This window comes from Dromiciops gliroides, chromosome 5, assembly GCF_019393635.1.
Source record: "Dromiciops gliroides isolate mDroGli1 chromosome 5, mDroGli1.pri, whole genome shotgun sequence".
Classification (NCBI taxonomy): Eukaryota; Metazoa; Chordata; class Mammalia; order Microbiotheria; family Microbiotheriidae; genus Dromiciops; species Dromiciops gliroides.
In genome coordinates, this window is record NC_057865.1 from 25,985,314 (window position 1) to 26,000,729 (window position 15,416).

At 41.7% G+C, this 15,416-nt stretch overlaps 1 protein-coding gene across 2 annotated transcripts in view; it reads right to left on the minus strand.

Annotated features, from left to right (window-relative positions):
* CMC1 (C-X9-C motif containing 1) overlaps positions 1–8,508 on the minus strand; it is an 84,128-nt gene extending 75,620 nt beyond the window's left edge. Inside the window, exon 1 of one of the 2 annotated variants that reach the window (XM_043969313.1) lies at positions 8,356–8,508. In XM_043969313.1, the coding sequence (XP_043825248.1) occupies positions 8,356–8,407 (52 nt within the window). In that variant the 5' untranslated portion in view covers positions 8,408–8,508. The remainder of the gene's footprint in view (positions 1–8,355) is intronic. The other variant, XM_043969314.1, reaches the window with a different exon arrangement.
* Between the last annotated feature and the right edge of the window lie 6,908 nt (positions 8,509–15,416).

The following is a 15,416-nucleotide window of genomic DNA, read 5'->3' on the forward strand; positions in this document are numbered from 1 at the left end:
CTTTTGCTAATAAAAGCAAAGTTGTGGGGTTTTTTTATTGTATTTTATGTTCTAGTACTGTCTCAATGCATTCTAATCTTAAGGCTTAACTTATTACTGGATAACCCTGAACTAGATCTGGCCCAGATCAACTGGAGTTGATCCAGTGCTTAGCAAATGTTTATTGATTGGTGAATGGATTCCAGGTCATCACTTCCTGATCATTTCAGTCAAAAGCGATATTTTTTCCCTCTTCCCTCTAAAGGTACTTTATTTGCAATGAGTCAGCATGGTAAAATGGAAAGACATTGGAAAGACTTGGAGTTACAAGACCTTGGTTCAAGTGTGAGTCCACTACTTTACTAATTATGTGACCTATGTGCCATCCCTGCTCATGATGACCTCATAGCCATTCCTCTCCAACACTCCCCAGAGAGGTCATTCACACTCCATCAGAAGACCTTCAAGGGAGCAAAGTCTCCTGTTTCTCAAAGCACATGATCCCACGTTAGGGCAGCTCCATTAAAAAGTGAACTCCTCTGAGACAATAATAATAATAATAATGTAGACAATAATATTGATGATTCAACCACACAAGGTCGTTATGACCCTCAAATGAAATACCATCTGTAAGATACTCGTAACTGCAATGTAGCGAGGAAGCGTGTTGTGACCATGGCTGAGAGTGCTTTCTGCCACTTAACTCAGCCTGCCAAATAACTCCTTGAAAGTGAAGTACCTTATTCACCCGCCTTATCTTCCCTCCTCAACCTCCCCCCCACCCCCCACCCCCCACCCCTCCCCAGTTCTTGGCCCAGTGCTTTGCATTTAATAAATGTCTACTGAATACAGTGAACTTTTTTCAAAAGACTCTCATTCTATAATCCCACCTTATATCAAAAGCCTCAAAATTCCAAGTCATTTCACTAAGTTAATGTCTTGCCATGGTGACCTTGTGAAAATTTTTGTTACTGTTCTTTAGCTAGTGGTGCTGAAAATCTCAAAGACAAGGGAAGGTAGTCAATGGTCAAATTGACTGAATTTGTCTGGACCCCAGTTTATTCATCTATAAAACACATAGAATGAACTAGATTATCTCCCAATTCATTGTAGCTCTCTACCAACCTTATGATTCTGCCCTCATTCTCTCTACTTAAAAACAAAAATATCTTAGGAGTTGGGGGGGGGGAGGGGGTAATTATATTACTCAATAATCAATATCCCCCTCTTTAGTAATCATAGTTATCCCCAGTTAGTAATCACAGGTTAGAATGACCTTAAATCACTCTCCTAATTTGTACAGCGCCAATCGAAAGCAAATGGATTAGAAACATAAACCCGTATAAAAATAAGCTACTGACGCAGTTAATAGGACCTGATTTTTAGTAATTTTCTTAGTGATGTAGTGAAAAAACAAAGGACCTTAGAGACCACCTATTAGCAGAGTCACCAAATCTCAATATTGGAAGGGATGTTATCTGTCATTTAACCCGGTCTGTACCTCTGTACGACAGAGAATCCAGTGGGAATCCGCTCTGTACAACCTCCCCCCAAATCAGTTGTCTAATGTCTATTTGAAGACTTAAGGTAATGGGAGATGTCTCCAATTGGCCGTTATTTTATTTATGTGTGTATGTGTGTGTATGTGTATATGTATGTATATATAAATATATATATGTATATATACATATACACATACACACACACACACACACACTCACACTCACACACATATGTGGAGCAATGAGGGTTAAGTGACTTGCCCAGGGTCACAGAACTAGTAAGTGTTAAGTGTCTGAGGCCGGATTTGAACTCAGGTCCTCCTGAAACCAGAGCCAATGCTTTATCCACTGCACCACCTAGCTGCCCCTGTTATTCTATTTTAAAAATTGTTTTCCTTATGTTCAATTGAAATCTGCCTCTCCAGAAATTCCAATGGCTCCTATTTCTGTCTGCAGAAGGGCAGAACAGCCCTAGCACCTCTTACACTTGATATTCCTTCAAATGCTGAAAAACAGAGATTACAACCCAGTAAATTTTCCATGCACCTGGCTAAAGATCTCCAGTTTCTTCACAATAATGATCCAAGCAAGTCACTTCATATCTCCTTAAGCCTTGGTTTCTTCCTCTGTAAAGTAAGTTCAGCTAGATGGCCTCTGAGTCCATTCTAACTCAAAATTCTATGGTCATCACCCTACTAATCAGGTGAAATCAAGAAAAGTTATTTGAAAGGACACAAAAAGGACCTCTTTGCTCTCTTATATCACTAATCTCCCACCAAATCAAGTGTGTATCACCTTAACTATGTGATTCATCCCCAAACACTAATTGCTTATAGGATTCTGCTGGCTTTCTCTGATGTATTTTTCCCCTTATCAGATAATTAGACACTTTGAGCTTTCATTTCTGTTTCTAATGACTCTTTCTGTTTATACCAAAAGTGACTTTGAGAACAAATTGTTATGTCATTTAAGGAAAAAAAAAAAGCCCCACTATTAAGGAAAAATAGATACACTAGTGAAAGCTCAATAGATTAATTAGCCTGGAAACAAATCTCTGGCTCTTCTATACTGAGTAACTCTAGAGCAGTGGCCTGTCTTACTTGTTATATCCCATACATAAATATGTGTTGAATGAGTGACAATTTCAGCGCACACCCAAAAGGAGTTCCAGGAGCTCATCAGTCAGAACCCTTCCCAAGAGGAAGGTCACTGTCATCACATGTTCTTTTGGACAAGTTTACTTCGCAAAGCTGTAGTTACTTCACAAAACACCTTGGCAGAACATGAAACATTGACTCCCCAACTAGAAGAAGAAAGTGGGCTAACAGTAGAAGGGTGCAGATAACAGACTCAAAGAGTAGGGGAGAGGCAGCTCAACATTCTCTTGGGTGAGCTCACCTGGGTATCATGCCACTATATTCTGGCCAGAGTCAACTACAAGCCAATCTTTCTTTTAGCGTATTATTTACAGGTTAATTACTTTAACAGTTTTAAGTAATTAGATCAATCATTTGATTTCTAGATGCCTCCTATAACCATACTTTGCCAGTAACCTCAAACAAACTGCAGAAGTCAAATAAAGCAAAGACCTCCTACAGGGTCAATTAGCACTTAGGTCATTTTAATGACTATTTGACTAATGTGAACTTAGATTCTATGAGAAGTGAGAAATGGCCACTAAACAGCATTTTCCATATTTTGCTTTGTGGGTTTTTTTTCATTTAAATGAATTACTAAAGAAATATTTTATTTTAATAATAAATATTTTTAAAGTTTTGGGTTCCAAATACTATCCCTCTTTCCCTCCCTCACTTCCTCCTCCCTGAGACGATAAGCAGATTATATGTGTTACATATGTGTTATACATGTGCAAAATTTTTTTAAAGAGAATTACTACTTTATTTTTTCACTGCCAAAGAAATGAGCAGTTTGTTCTGTTGAAAACAAAGTCTTCATGTAATCCTTAAAGTAGTGAGTCCTGCTGCATTCTTGGAACAAGATATAACTAGTATAGATGCCTAAAATGTTAGAAATCCATTGAATGATGGTTACATCCCAATGAATGGAAATTCATTGTAAAGTATGCTTTTTTAAATCCTTCAATGCACCTAGCACAATATCTTGCACACAAGAGACACTTGATGATTATTTCTTGAACTGTGTAATTGAATGATTAAATGTTCATGTATGTACTTTTAATAAGCACATAAGAGATTTGGATTGTCAACTTGAACATCTCCATGAAGGGTCAGACAGGAGAATAAAATGAATGTTCATGATTAACTTTTCAGTCATATTTCATCATAAGGGGGCACTATGGTAATGTTTAGAAATATTAAATGAAGAGGAAAAGGGCAATAACATAGCCAAATGCCTAAGTCCACCATCAAGGAATAAACAACTGATATCAAAATGGAAAAGGGCTTATGCAAAATTAGATTATCCCAAATACTGATTTGAGAAAAATAGATAAGCCAACAAAAGATGATTGAAGATGGTCAACAAAACAAAAAAACATGTTTTAGAAGATGGAATCACAGAAAAACATCTTAAGTATGATCTTGAATATCCTTTTAATAACATCAAAAATAAAATAGGAAACTACTTAAGTGTAGAATTAGATAATGTTTGGATACAGTCAGCAACATACTGTTTTCTATTCCTGGTTCAGCAAGCCTCCAAACAGTGGGTGCTAAAATTCAACAATGCTCATTTAAAAGAAGGACCAGATGTTAAGCTGAAGGATCTTTTGTGGCTCTAGGTGAGCATATTAATTCAGTGGTATTTCTGAAGGATACACCTGCTTGGCATCTTTGCTTTCCTTCTGCTCCTCTTACGTTGGAGTTCTTGCCAATGATCAACAACAAAAGTGAGCGGTGTAGATGTCATGTAAAAAAGGAGTGATAAATAGGGCTTCAGAAAAAAATGTGGATCTTTATATACATGGATTCACTGCTTTCCTTATTAGTAAGTCATACCTTGTGTAATAAAATGCTTTAGCCAAAATAATGTATTTCCGATGATAACTGTGCTTCCGGGGTTAAAACATGTAAAACGCAGAAGTTGAACAGTTTTTATAATTTCATACCAATACCGTGGCCATTTAGTGGTGAGTAATAAAAAATCTAGTGCATTATCATTCAGCTCATTTGAGAGATTTGTTTTTACATCTCTCTCGTCTTCTGGTCATTCCCAAACCCTAAGGTCACAGACCCGGGCTAGAAGCACACTAAAGCACTCCGGAGCTCTCCCTTCCTGGAATCAGCACCGGAGTTTCGATCTCCCTCACCACCATCCTCCTAAGGAACCCATACTTCTGTTGGCAGAACAATTCTGTTTTATCCTTTGACTAACCTTGTAGCTCGAATGTTCTGATTATTTTCATTGCGGATGTACATGATTTCAGCTACAATAGGAATCTGACTTACAAACATATGCATACATACTTACATATACACTCAGCTCCTAAAGAGCTGCCTGAGACGTTAAAAGTTAAGTGACTTGCCCAGGGTAACATAGCCAATAAAGGTCAGGAGCAAGACGAACCAAGATCTTCAAGATTCCATGGCCAAGGAAAAAGGACTCACATGTACAAAAATATTTATGGATGCTTTTTTTTGTAGTGGCAAAGAATTGGAAATTGAGGGGATGCCCATCTAATGGGGAATGGCTAAACAAGTTGTGGTATAGGGATGTAATGGAATACTATTGTGCTGTAAGAAACAATGAGCAGGTGGTAGATTTCAGAAAAACCTGGAAGTACTTACATGAGCTGATGCTGAATGAGATGAGTAGAACCAGGAAAACGTTGTACACAGTATCAACAATATTGTGTGATGATCAACTGTGATAGGCTTGTGATGGAAAATGCTCTCCAAATCCAGAAAAAAGAACTGTGGAATCTAGATGCAGATTGAACCATACTGTTTCTACTTTTTATGTTTCTCTTTTCTTTTTTAAGGTTTTCCCCTTTTGTTCTGATTCTTCTTTCACAACATGAGTAATGCAGAAATATGTTCAATGTGACTGTACATATATAACCTCTATCAGATTGCTTGCTGTCTCGGGGAGGGGGGAAGGAGGGGAGGGAGAAAAATTTGGAAGTGGAAATCTTATAAAAACAAATGCTGAAAACCATCTCTACATGTAACTAGAAAATAATAAAATACTTTTATGAGTGAAAAAAAAAAGATTCCATGGCTAGATCTCTGTCCACTGCCTCTCAAGTTTTTCTTATTATTAATATTAATGAAATGTCACAAAAGGAGACCAAGTTTTAATATGAAATCTTCAGATGAGCCAGTTTCTCTAAATGTCTACCCTTGAACTTAAGTATGCCCACAGATCACAGCTAAGTCACAAAAAGAACAATGATACTGAAAAACAGGGATCCAGACCCAGCCACAGGTCTGCCACCACCCAGCTTTGGGACCTGGGCTAGTCACAGCTGAGCACACTGGGCAAGGGTGAGCAGTCTGTAAGGGTCCCTGTGAACTCCAACACTTGGACCTAAATCGCTGGTAAACCAAAGTCACACCTCAGCACCATCCAGCATCTTCCATAGGCTGCCTGCCTTTGTGGGTCCCTCCCGGCTCCCTAGGTGAGCTGTATTTCTGAAAGTAAAGGCTGGAAAGAGAAGCCAGTGCTACAAATCCGCCTGGGGGCCATCTGTACTGATGGAGAACATCCCAAAGCATTCTAGCGTACCCACTACCTCTGAGTTAGAAGGGAGTCACCACATAGCAAATATAGGAGCTCTAAGTAAAAAAGGCTTTGGATCATTTATGCTCCTGTGTGGAAAGTACCCACCTCTGCCTCTTGAAATCCCCATCTCTATCCCCATCTCTATCCACTGCTCAACTCCAACACTCAAAAAGGCCTTTCTTGATCCCAAGGTTTTAGCACATTCACCACCATGGAAATGTATTTGTATATACAGATATAGATAGATATAATTGTAGATCTATGTAGAAATTTATAGTGATAGATCTATAGAGATATCTACATAAATAGATATTGATATCTATCTCTCTATATAGCTACATATATGCTGTATTATCATATACATGTTATATTATCTGTGTACATGCTGTTCCCCAACCTATGCATGTATACTTCTTGAACCCAAGCAGAGACTGTTTGGGGATTTTGTCTTTGGCTCCCCAGAGTTTAGGATGGTGCCTTTTCCCAAGTGCTTGATATATGCTTACGGAGGAGCCAGCTCATTAGCTCAATACTCTCAACCTGCAGACGAAGAAACCACAGATTGGAGTCACAAGGCTTGCCCAAAGGACACAGTGAAAGGAACGACAGGACTATCATACAAAGAGTGGGACCAACTGAAAGCACTGAACCACCACCACCACATAGCAGGTCTTGCCTTTTCCTCCCACGCATGAGCAGTTTCTGTGTAGCTCAAGGGTGGACCCGTATGACAGACTACAGGAAGGGGGTGTGACAATAACTGACATTTATGGAGCACTTCACAGAAACCAAAGCTCAGCTCACCCACTTATTCCTCCATGAGTCTTCCCAATCCCACCCATCCCTCCTCCTTCTCATTTATGTGCATTTACTCTATACTGTATACACAGGCAGCCGTGCAGTCAAGAGCCCACCTCTGAATACACAAGGCCTGGGTTCAAGTCCTCCCGCTGACACATACTGACTGGGGACCCTGGGCAAGTTACTCACCCTCTCCGCCCCCTCCATGCTCCAGGCCACTCTAAGATGATAAATTATAGAGAAGGCGCGGCCCAGCACTGGTACAGGGACTTAACTCACTAGGGAGGTCTCTGCACAGGTGAATTCACGGTCTTTTCCATATTCCTTATATGTGTAAATGTTGCTTCCCCCACAGAAGCTACTTGAGGGCTGGGACCAATTTAGCGTTTTCTTTTACTAAGTTGAATTCTCAGTGTGGCAGCCTTCCCTGCCTAGCTAGAGCAGGCCTTTAATAAACACTAGTCAATGATTTCACTTGAGCTTAAAATGGTACTAGAGACATGTGGAGGTTTGGGGGGAAACAGGTCTATGATATCAACCATGTAGGAATAACTGCTGAGCAGAGCAAATGGACAACGTGCTGCACCTGGGAGTCAGGAAGGCCCAGTTCAAAGTCCACCTTCAACATTTATCAATAGTATAGCCCAGAGCATGTTACATAACCTTTCAGCCTCAGTTTCCTCACCTGGAAAATGGAGATAATAATACCTGTCACCTTACAGAGTTGCTGTGAAGATTAAAAGAAATAATATTTGTAAAGGACCCTGCAAACCTGAAACACTACACATTAGTTATAATGATAATGATGAGAGGTGCCCTGGAGAGGGAAATTTCCTTCACAGATGCACCTTACAGTCTGGAGAGGTGCCTGGAGGCACCCTAGAGGTTTCGGTGTCTTGCCCACACCAGCCAGAACGGGTCAGAGATCGGGAGGACTTGAACCCAAGTCTTCCTGATTTCCAAGCCTACTGCTGCTCTCTATTACACTAGAATCGCCTCGTTATTAATGGATTATAATCCCCATTTGACAGATGAGAAAACTGAGGCCCGTAGCCAGGACTTGCACAGAGTCAGAAAGGTCGTCAATGTCACATTCACACCAAAAGGTCCAGGGCCATAGGAGAAGGGGGAGTAGGGGAGGAGAAAGAGCCTGCGCAGTAGGGGGCAGAGGGGGCGGAGCCTGCGCATGCGGGGTTGGAGGTGAGGCGACCCTTGCCCAGGTCCGCTCATTCTTTCCACTCCAGCCTGAAGCTCCCACGCTGTCACAGAGCAGGCCCGTGGGGAGCATGGAGGCGGCGGCGCTACGGATGCCTGGGGGCCGGAGGCGCAGAGCTGACGGCCCCGCCGCCCCATTCCAGCACGCTCCTACCTGCCTGGTTCAGCTCCATCTCCGGCTGCGGCGACGGCGATGACGTCTCCATAGCGCCGGAGGGGGGCGGGGCGAAGTCCAATGGTATCCCGTGACCTCTCCTTTCTTTCCCTGGTGCCTACTTCCGCCACGCTCCTCGGACTCGCGCCTGCGCGGACGGCTTCGTGTCGCTCTCGCGCTTCCTGGCTGTCAGGGAAGAGACAGCTGAAGACAGACCCTGCGCATGCGCAGTGGGGGTGTGCGCCCCTTTCCCCCTGCCTTGCAGTAGAGCACTCACCTGTTAAAAGTGTAGGAGGAGCCCCTACCTTGACAGGCAAAGAACGTCAGTTCGAGACCCTCTATGACCTTAAGTAGAACACATCCCCCGGAGCCTTTTCATCTCTGATAGCAGGGGTTTGGATCACACCTGTCTACGTCTATAGAGTGTAAGTTTCTTGAGGACAGGGGCCGTTTTGTCTTTGTGTCCCCGAGCCTAGCACCGCGCCTGGTACCTGGAGGGCAGGCTTTAGAAAGCGCCTGGTGGTTGTGATTGGTTACCATGACCTCTGAGGTCCTTTCTGCTCCTGTCCCTTTGGACAAAGGGGCTTCGTCCCCACGGATGGGCTGCCCCCCCCCAAGGGCCCTTCCCAGCTACTCTGCATGTCTCCGATCAATAAAAAGCTTTGTCCCCGTTTGCCTTCCAAGTCACTCCTGCCCAAACCGTCAGAGGCTGACTCTACTGATAGTATAACATGCTGATATACACAGAACGACACGTATAGGGAATATACAGATTCCTCGGCTAGCATTTAAGGACACCTCACAATCTGGCTTCAGTCCGCCTTTTGACCGGCTTCCACTTTGTTCCCCATCACATACCATCTATTCCTGCTCAACTGTACTACGAGCAGCTCCCACCCATTCACCCTGAAATCCCTCCCTGCTTTCTACTTGGCCAGAATCCTGTTATTCCCTCGAGGCGTCTCAGGTCACCTCTGAAATCTTCCAGGGTACACTCTTTCCTCCCACCCCACCCTCAGCAAGCTGACTGTTCTTTGTCTTATCAAATCTGCTCAGACCACTTTTCTAGATCGCTCCTTTCTCCCTATCACACCCTACCTTTTAACAAGTATGTCTGAATATGTGGCCCATCTCCTCTACCCCCAAGTAGAAGAGAGACCTTGGAGAGCAGGCACCGTGTCTCTCCACCCCCCTCCCCTTTGTATCCTCAGCGGTGATCATGGCATGTTACAGAAAAAGGTGCTTAATACATACCAAACATTGACAGTGGATGAAAGGTACCCACTCCTATAAAAACAATAAGGGATATTGGGATATTGCCACTCTGGAAAGCCTACACTTTCCAGTGTATTGTGCAGTAAGCACAAATTGGTCCAGTACATTTCCCATGACACCTCAGTCTTCCAAAAGACAAATTTAATGATAGGTTACTAAGATTTGAACTTCCTGTAGGATCCAAGGGATGTTGTCGAGGAAAAAGTTGGGGAAGTGAGAAGTTTAGACATAGGTTACCCATGGGGTTCTAATTCATGTACCAAAAATGAAGGTAGGGACTGACTAGATGAGCAATCTGCAAACTGAACTGAGAGGCTAGGTTACCAGATCAGTGGACAGATACCTCATAGGTATGCCAGCTTCAGGTCAAGAACTATGAGCAGCAAGTATCAAGGCAATGATGAAAAGATGCAGGGTTTCCCCAGTGTGCACATGGGAGCCTGGGGATTAGCATCAGAAAGCTTCTTCCTCAGACTGTGGCTCAGGACAGTCTGAACCCAAACCTATCACTGCCCAGAGAGGAGGATGTTGGTACTAGGTCACTGACTGTTAGATATAGTGATGGCACCGCAACATTGTCATTTCATTTATGAAATTATTTGCTTAAAAATACCTTTGGTACCTTTCAGTTTTTCATCCCAATCATTTCAAGATACCCCCTTCCTTGAACAAAGAAAAAATATACTAGAAGGAAACAAGATATATACCAGTAAATGAACATAAAATGTATATGAAGTAATTCTAATGAAGAACAATAACAACTGAGGGGAACAGCCTCTTTAAGCACAGAGCTCTTGAACAAAGAGACGTGCATACCAGGATGGACAATAATTTCAGGAATAGGGGACAAACCAATCAAGTAACCGAGGCTACTACTTCAGGTCATATCTACCAAACATAGGTATCCCTGAACTTCTGTCTTAGGCCCTCTTCTCTTAGCCTTCTATACTATACTATTTTGCTTGGTCTCATCAGCTCACATGATTCTCAGACCTGTTTGGCCAGCCCTAACCTCTCTCCTTGCCTCTAGTTTCACATCTCCAGCTGACTTTTGGACCTCTTAAATAGAATGTCCTATAGACATCCTAATGTCAACATGTCCCATACAGGACTCATCTTTTGCCCAAAAGCTCCCTTCCTCCAGACTTCTCCATTACTTTCAAGGGTATCACCATCCTTCAATCACCCAGCCTCATGTAGTCCTAAACTCCTCTCTCTCTCTCTCTCTCTCTCTCTCTGTCTCTGTCTCTGTCTCTGTCTCTCTCTCTCTCTCTCTCTTGTTCGATCGCTCGCTTGCTCGCTCACTCACAAATATCTAATCAGTAGTCAAGTTCTATTGTGTCTAATATAAGTCCTCTTCTCTCCTCAGATGTTGCCACCACCCTGGGATCTTAGAATAGTTTTCTGATTGTTCTCCTTGCATCAAGTCTCTCCCAGTCCAATCCATCCTCGACTCACCTGTCAGACTAATATTCCTAAAGCACTGGTCTGACCACATCACCTCCCTACCCATTCAGTGCACTCCAGTGGCTCCCTCTTACCTACACCGTAAAATATAAAATCCTCTGGCTTTTAAAGCACTTAGAACCAGGCCTTTTTCTGTCTTCCCAGTCTGTTTCCACATTACTCCCCTCTGCATGTTCATATCTAACATGTATTCTTTGATCCAGTGACATTGGCCTCCTGGCTGTTCCACGGACAAGACCCTCCATCTCTTGGCTCTGGGCATTTGCTCTGCCTGTTCCACTGCCTGAAATGCTCTCCCTCCTCCACTCCGACTATTAATATCCCTGACTTTCTTTAAGTCCCAATTAAAATCCCACCTTCTACAGGAAGTCTTCCTTAGCCCCTCTTAAATCCGAGCCTTCCCTCTGTTAATCACTTTTCATTAGCCTGCAGAGAGCTCGCTTTGTATATATTTGTTTACTTGACTCCCCCATTCAATTGTAAGCTTCTTGAGGACAAAAACTGTCTTTTGCCTCTCTTGGTATCCCCGGGGCTTAGGACAGTGCCTGGCACATAGTAGGTGCTTAATAAATGTTTATTGAATTGAATTGAAGATGTTTTCATTGTGTCCTGCCAATAGGGGCGGGCTGTTTTCTCTTTGAATATTCTCTTAGTGACCTCATCAGCTTCTACTTGTTCAGTTATTATCCCTACACACACCACTCTCAAACTTCCCTATGAAGTTCTTATCTCTCTCCTGAGCTCCATTTCAGCATCACCAACTGCTTCCTGGATGTCTCCAAGTAGACATCCCCACAAACAGAACTACAGAACTCATTATTTTACCAGCTGCCCCCTCCCGCCCAATCCACACTTCTTCAACCTTCTCTAGTTCTACCAAGGACACGGCCATATTTTCAATCACATAAGCAGTTTTCATTCTTCACTCTACCTCATTTCCCATATCCAGGTGGCTGCTAGGAGAGCCCTGTCAGTTCAACTTCCATAGTTCTTGTTATTCCCTCCTCTCTGTTCTTGTGGCAACCCCTTAGCTTAGGCCTGAGCTTCTTCTTATCTGCACCGTTATAACAGACTCCCACGGAGATTTTTGTAGCTAGATCCTCCTTTCTTGCCAATTCATCCTTTAAACAGCTCCCAAATCCCTGTTCCTAAGGCACATGCCTGCCACGCATGTCACAAGCTCAAGAGTCTTCAGGAGATCTCTCTTGCCTTTAGGATACAATACAAAGATGTCAGTTGGGCACTTAAGGCCTTCATTATCTTGCTCCTTCCAATATTTTTCCAGACTTTCTCCTTATACCCCTTCAAACACTCTATGTGCTGACCAAACTGGCTTACTTGCTATTAAGGTTGTCCACAAACTTATGAAGTACCTGCCGTGTAACAGGCACCTGGTTCAGCACCCAAGATACAAAGAAAGGGCATGGGGTTCCCTGACCTTAAGAAACCATTTGATGTGGAGAAACATGCAAACAACTAAGCAAAACAAGGTATATACAGGACAAATTGGAGATCATCTTAGAGGGAAGGCATTAGCATGAAAGGCACACAGTAAGGGCTGTGTAAATGTCTTGTCTCTCCATCTAGCTAGCAAGGAATCCTCAAGAGACAGAGGTGATGAAAAAGTATGGTCCAGACATGAGAGATTGACTGGACAAAGGCAGTTCAGGACATATTAGTAACAGCCAAGAGGCTAATTTGACTAGGACAGATTATATTACAGTATTTTGGGGAGATAATATGAGATAAAGCTAGAACTCATCATAATTTATGTTATGTACATTTGCATTATGGAGGTAAATTTGTTGAAAATCATTGCATGAGAGATGATGGGTCACAATGCACATGTATCTGGGTATTCTGTTGATTACGTGGTTTGTAATAGGAAGGATGAGTGTATCTGTGAGGGTAAATGAAAATATTTAGTTTAATTAAAAATATCAACACCTTCTTAATAAATTAAACGGAGAGATTTTTTTTCTTGCATTGTTCCTGTGAGGTAGGCAGGCATCTTTGATGCTGATATCTTTTCCTTGTCCAGCTAAAACATTTAGCTTTCTTTTATCTTTTACAGTATATATCCCCATGTAGACAACATTATTCTCTTGAGCTATGAAGCCATATCCAATTTTCTGGATTTGGCACATAAGGGCTGCCTCTAACTGTAGGACTGAAATAGAAACACTCCAGACCTGCAGCAATATGTTTAAATCAGGGTGAACTGTATGTGAAACACTCTTTAAATGAACAAAGGAAATTTAGCACTGTGAACTCTCACTTATCAGATGTGAAGAAAGGTGTGAAAAAATCACCTCTCACCTCTGGGAAGCCTTTCTCTTTTTTGTTTTGTTTATGCTCTGTGGTGTTTTCTGGGTGGCCACCAAGGCCATGTTTTCCTCTGAGTTCAGAGAGCCTCAATACTAAGATGTCCCATTTAAAGCTATGTGACTCTAACGCAGTTTTTCTATTTCTTCTTTCATGACCCAGTCTGTATACTCAGTTGAATTTTAAAAGAGATTATGTTGCTTTTTGTAGTAACAAAGAACATGAAAGAAAGTAGCTATCCATAAATTTAATTTAATTCAACAATGAACCATATGGAAATGAATTGAAATGAAAACTGTGGCAATAAAAACAAAAGCATTTAAAAGCACTTATTATGTGCAAAGAGGTGTGTTAAGCAACAGGGGAAGGAATAGAAAAGCAAGGGAATCTCTGCCTTCAAGGAGTTAACAGTCTAATAGGGGCGATCAAACATATTGGAAGGTTATCATGTAAGCATGGAGCAGATGGAAGGGCTCAGTAGTTCTGGGAGGCACAAATGATAATGCATCTTCTTTAGGGTCATTTCCATTTATGAGAAACTATATTCTTTGCTGTTACTGAACCAAGTGCCAAGGACTTCAGGGAAAGATTGTTTCCACTAAATCTTTGAAAGGTCTGGTTGTTGAGGAGGTGGTAGTGGTATGGGATTAGGAAGAGAGACTAGAATTAATAAGAAATCTGGGGCAGCTAGGTGGTGCAGTGGATAAAGCACCAGCCCTGGATTCAGGAGGACCTGAGTTCAAATCCGGCCTCAGACCCTTGACACTTACTAGCTGTGTGACCCTGGGCAAGTCACTTAATCCCAATTGCCTCACCAAAAAAAAAAAAAAATCTGGGAGTAAAGTGCGTAGAAATGATAGCTAAATATATACAATCTAACTGAGTTCCTCATCCACTGGGGAAAATCACTAAACAAATTGTGTTATATGAATATAATGGAATGTTATTATGCAGTAAGAAACTACAAAACATGAATGTTCATCTCTAAATCTTTGATCTTATAAAGAGTTCAGAGAAACTTTAGAAGATTCACATGAGCAGATGCAGATCAAAGTAAACAGAACCAGGAAAATAATTTGCATATGACTATAAATTTACATGTGCTGTAAAGAAAGGCAATATTAGATAACTTCACAAATCTGATCAGCAAAATTAGCATTTTTTACTTCAGAGAACTGGTGAATGAGAAATTGTATTTAGAATCTTGTCTCTGGTACTTCCCTCTGTGGGACAAGTCACTTAACCACTCTAAGCCTTAGTTTCACCATTTATAAAATGGAACTAATGATACTTGTAGTAGCTTCCTCACTGGATTGTTATGGTGATCCACTGAGAGAATATATTTTTGCAGAATTTAAATCACTATCTATAAATGTTAATTTGGAACTTGAGCAAAATAATCCCATACCTCTGGTTTAGATAGTGCACAATAAGGATGCATGAATTTCAGAAATTTGCGATTCAGGCTGGGTCTATTATAAAACAGCAGCCACTGCTCAGAGTAATGATAACATAATGAGCACAATCCTATCTTGACACCAAAGTGTGAATAGTATAATAGAAGAGGCTAATCTGTACCAGACTGAGGTCATAAAAGAAATTCCAAGCACAGGTGGGGGTCAAAAACCCAGGAGATGCTATGGAGGAGCCAGAAAGGATTAGCTGAGCCTGCTTTCATTCAGCAGGTTTTATTTGCTCGGAGCTTTAATCAATAGTTATAACAACTAGTATGTACATATAGCTCTTATAGATTTTTCACTGCTTTGTTTGAGCTTCAAAACAGTCCTTTTAAGTAGGTACAAAGAAGCCACCTAATCCAGCAATGGGATACTATTAACCACAACAGTCATAGCTGACATTTACCTGGAAAATGAAAGATGACTAAGCCTATAAATTTTGCACAATTATTTGCGTACGTGAACCTTTCAATGATTTTGGTACTTCTATAGGTATTATTCCCATTTTATGGATGGAGAAGCTGAGTCTCAGAGAGG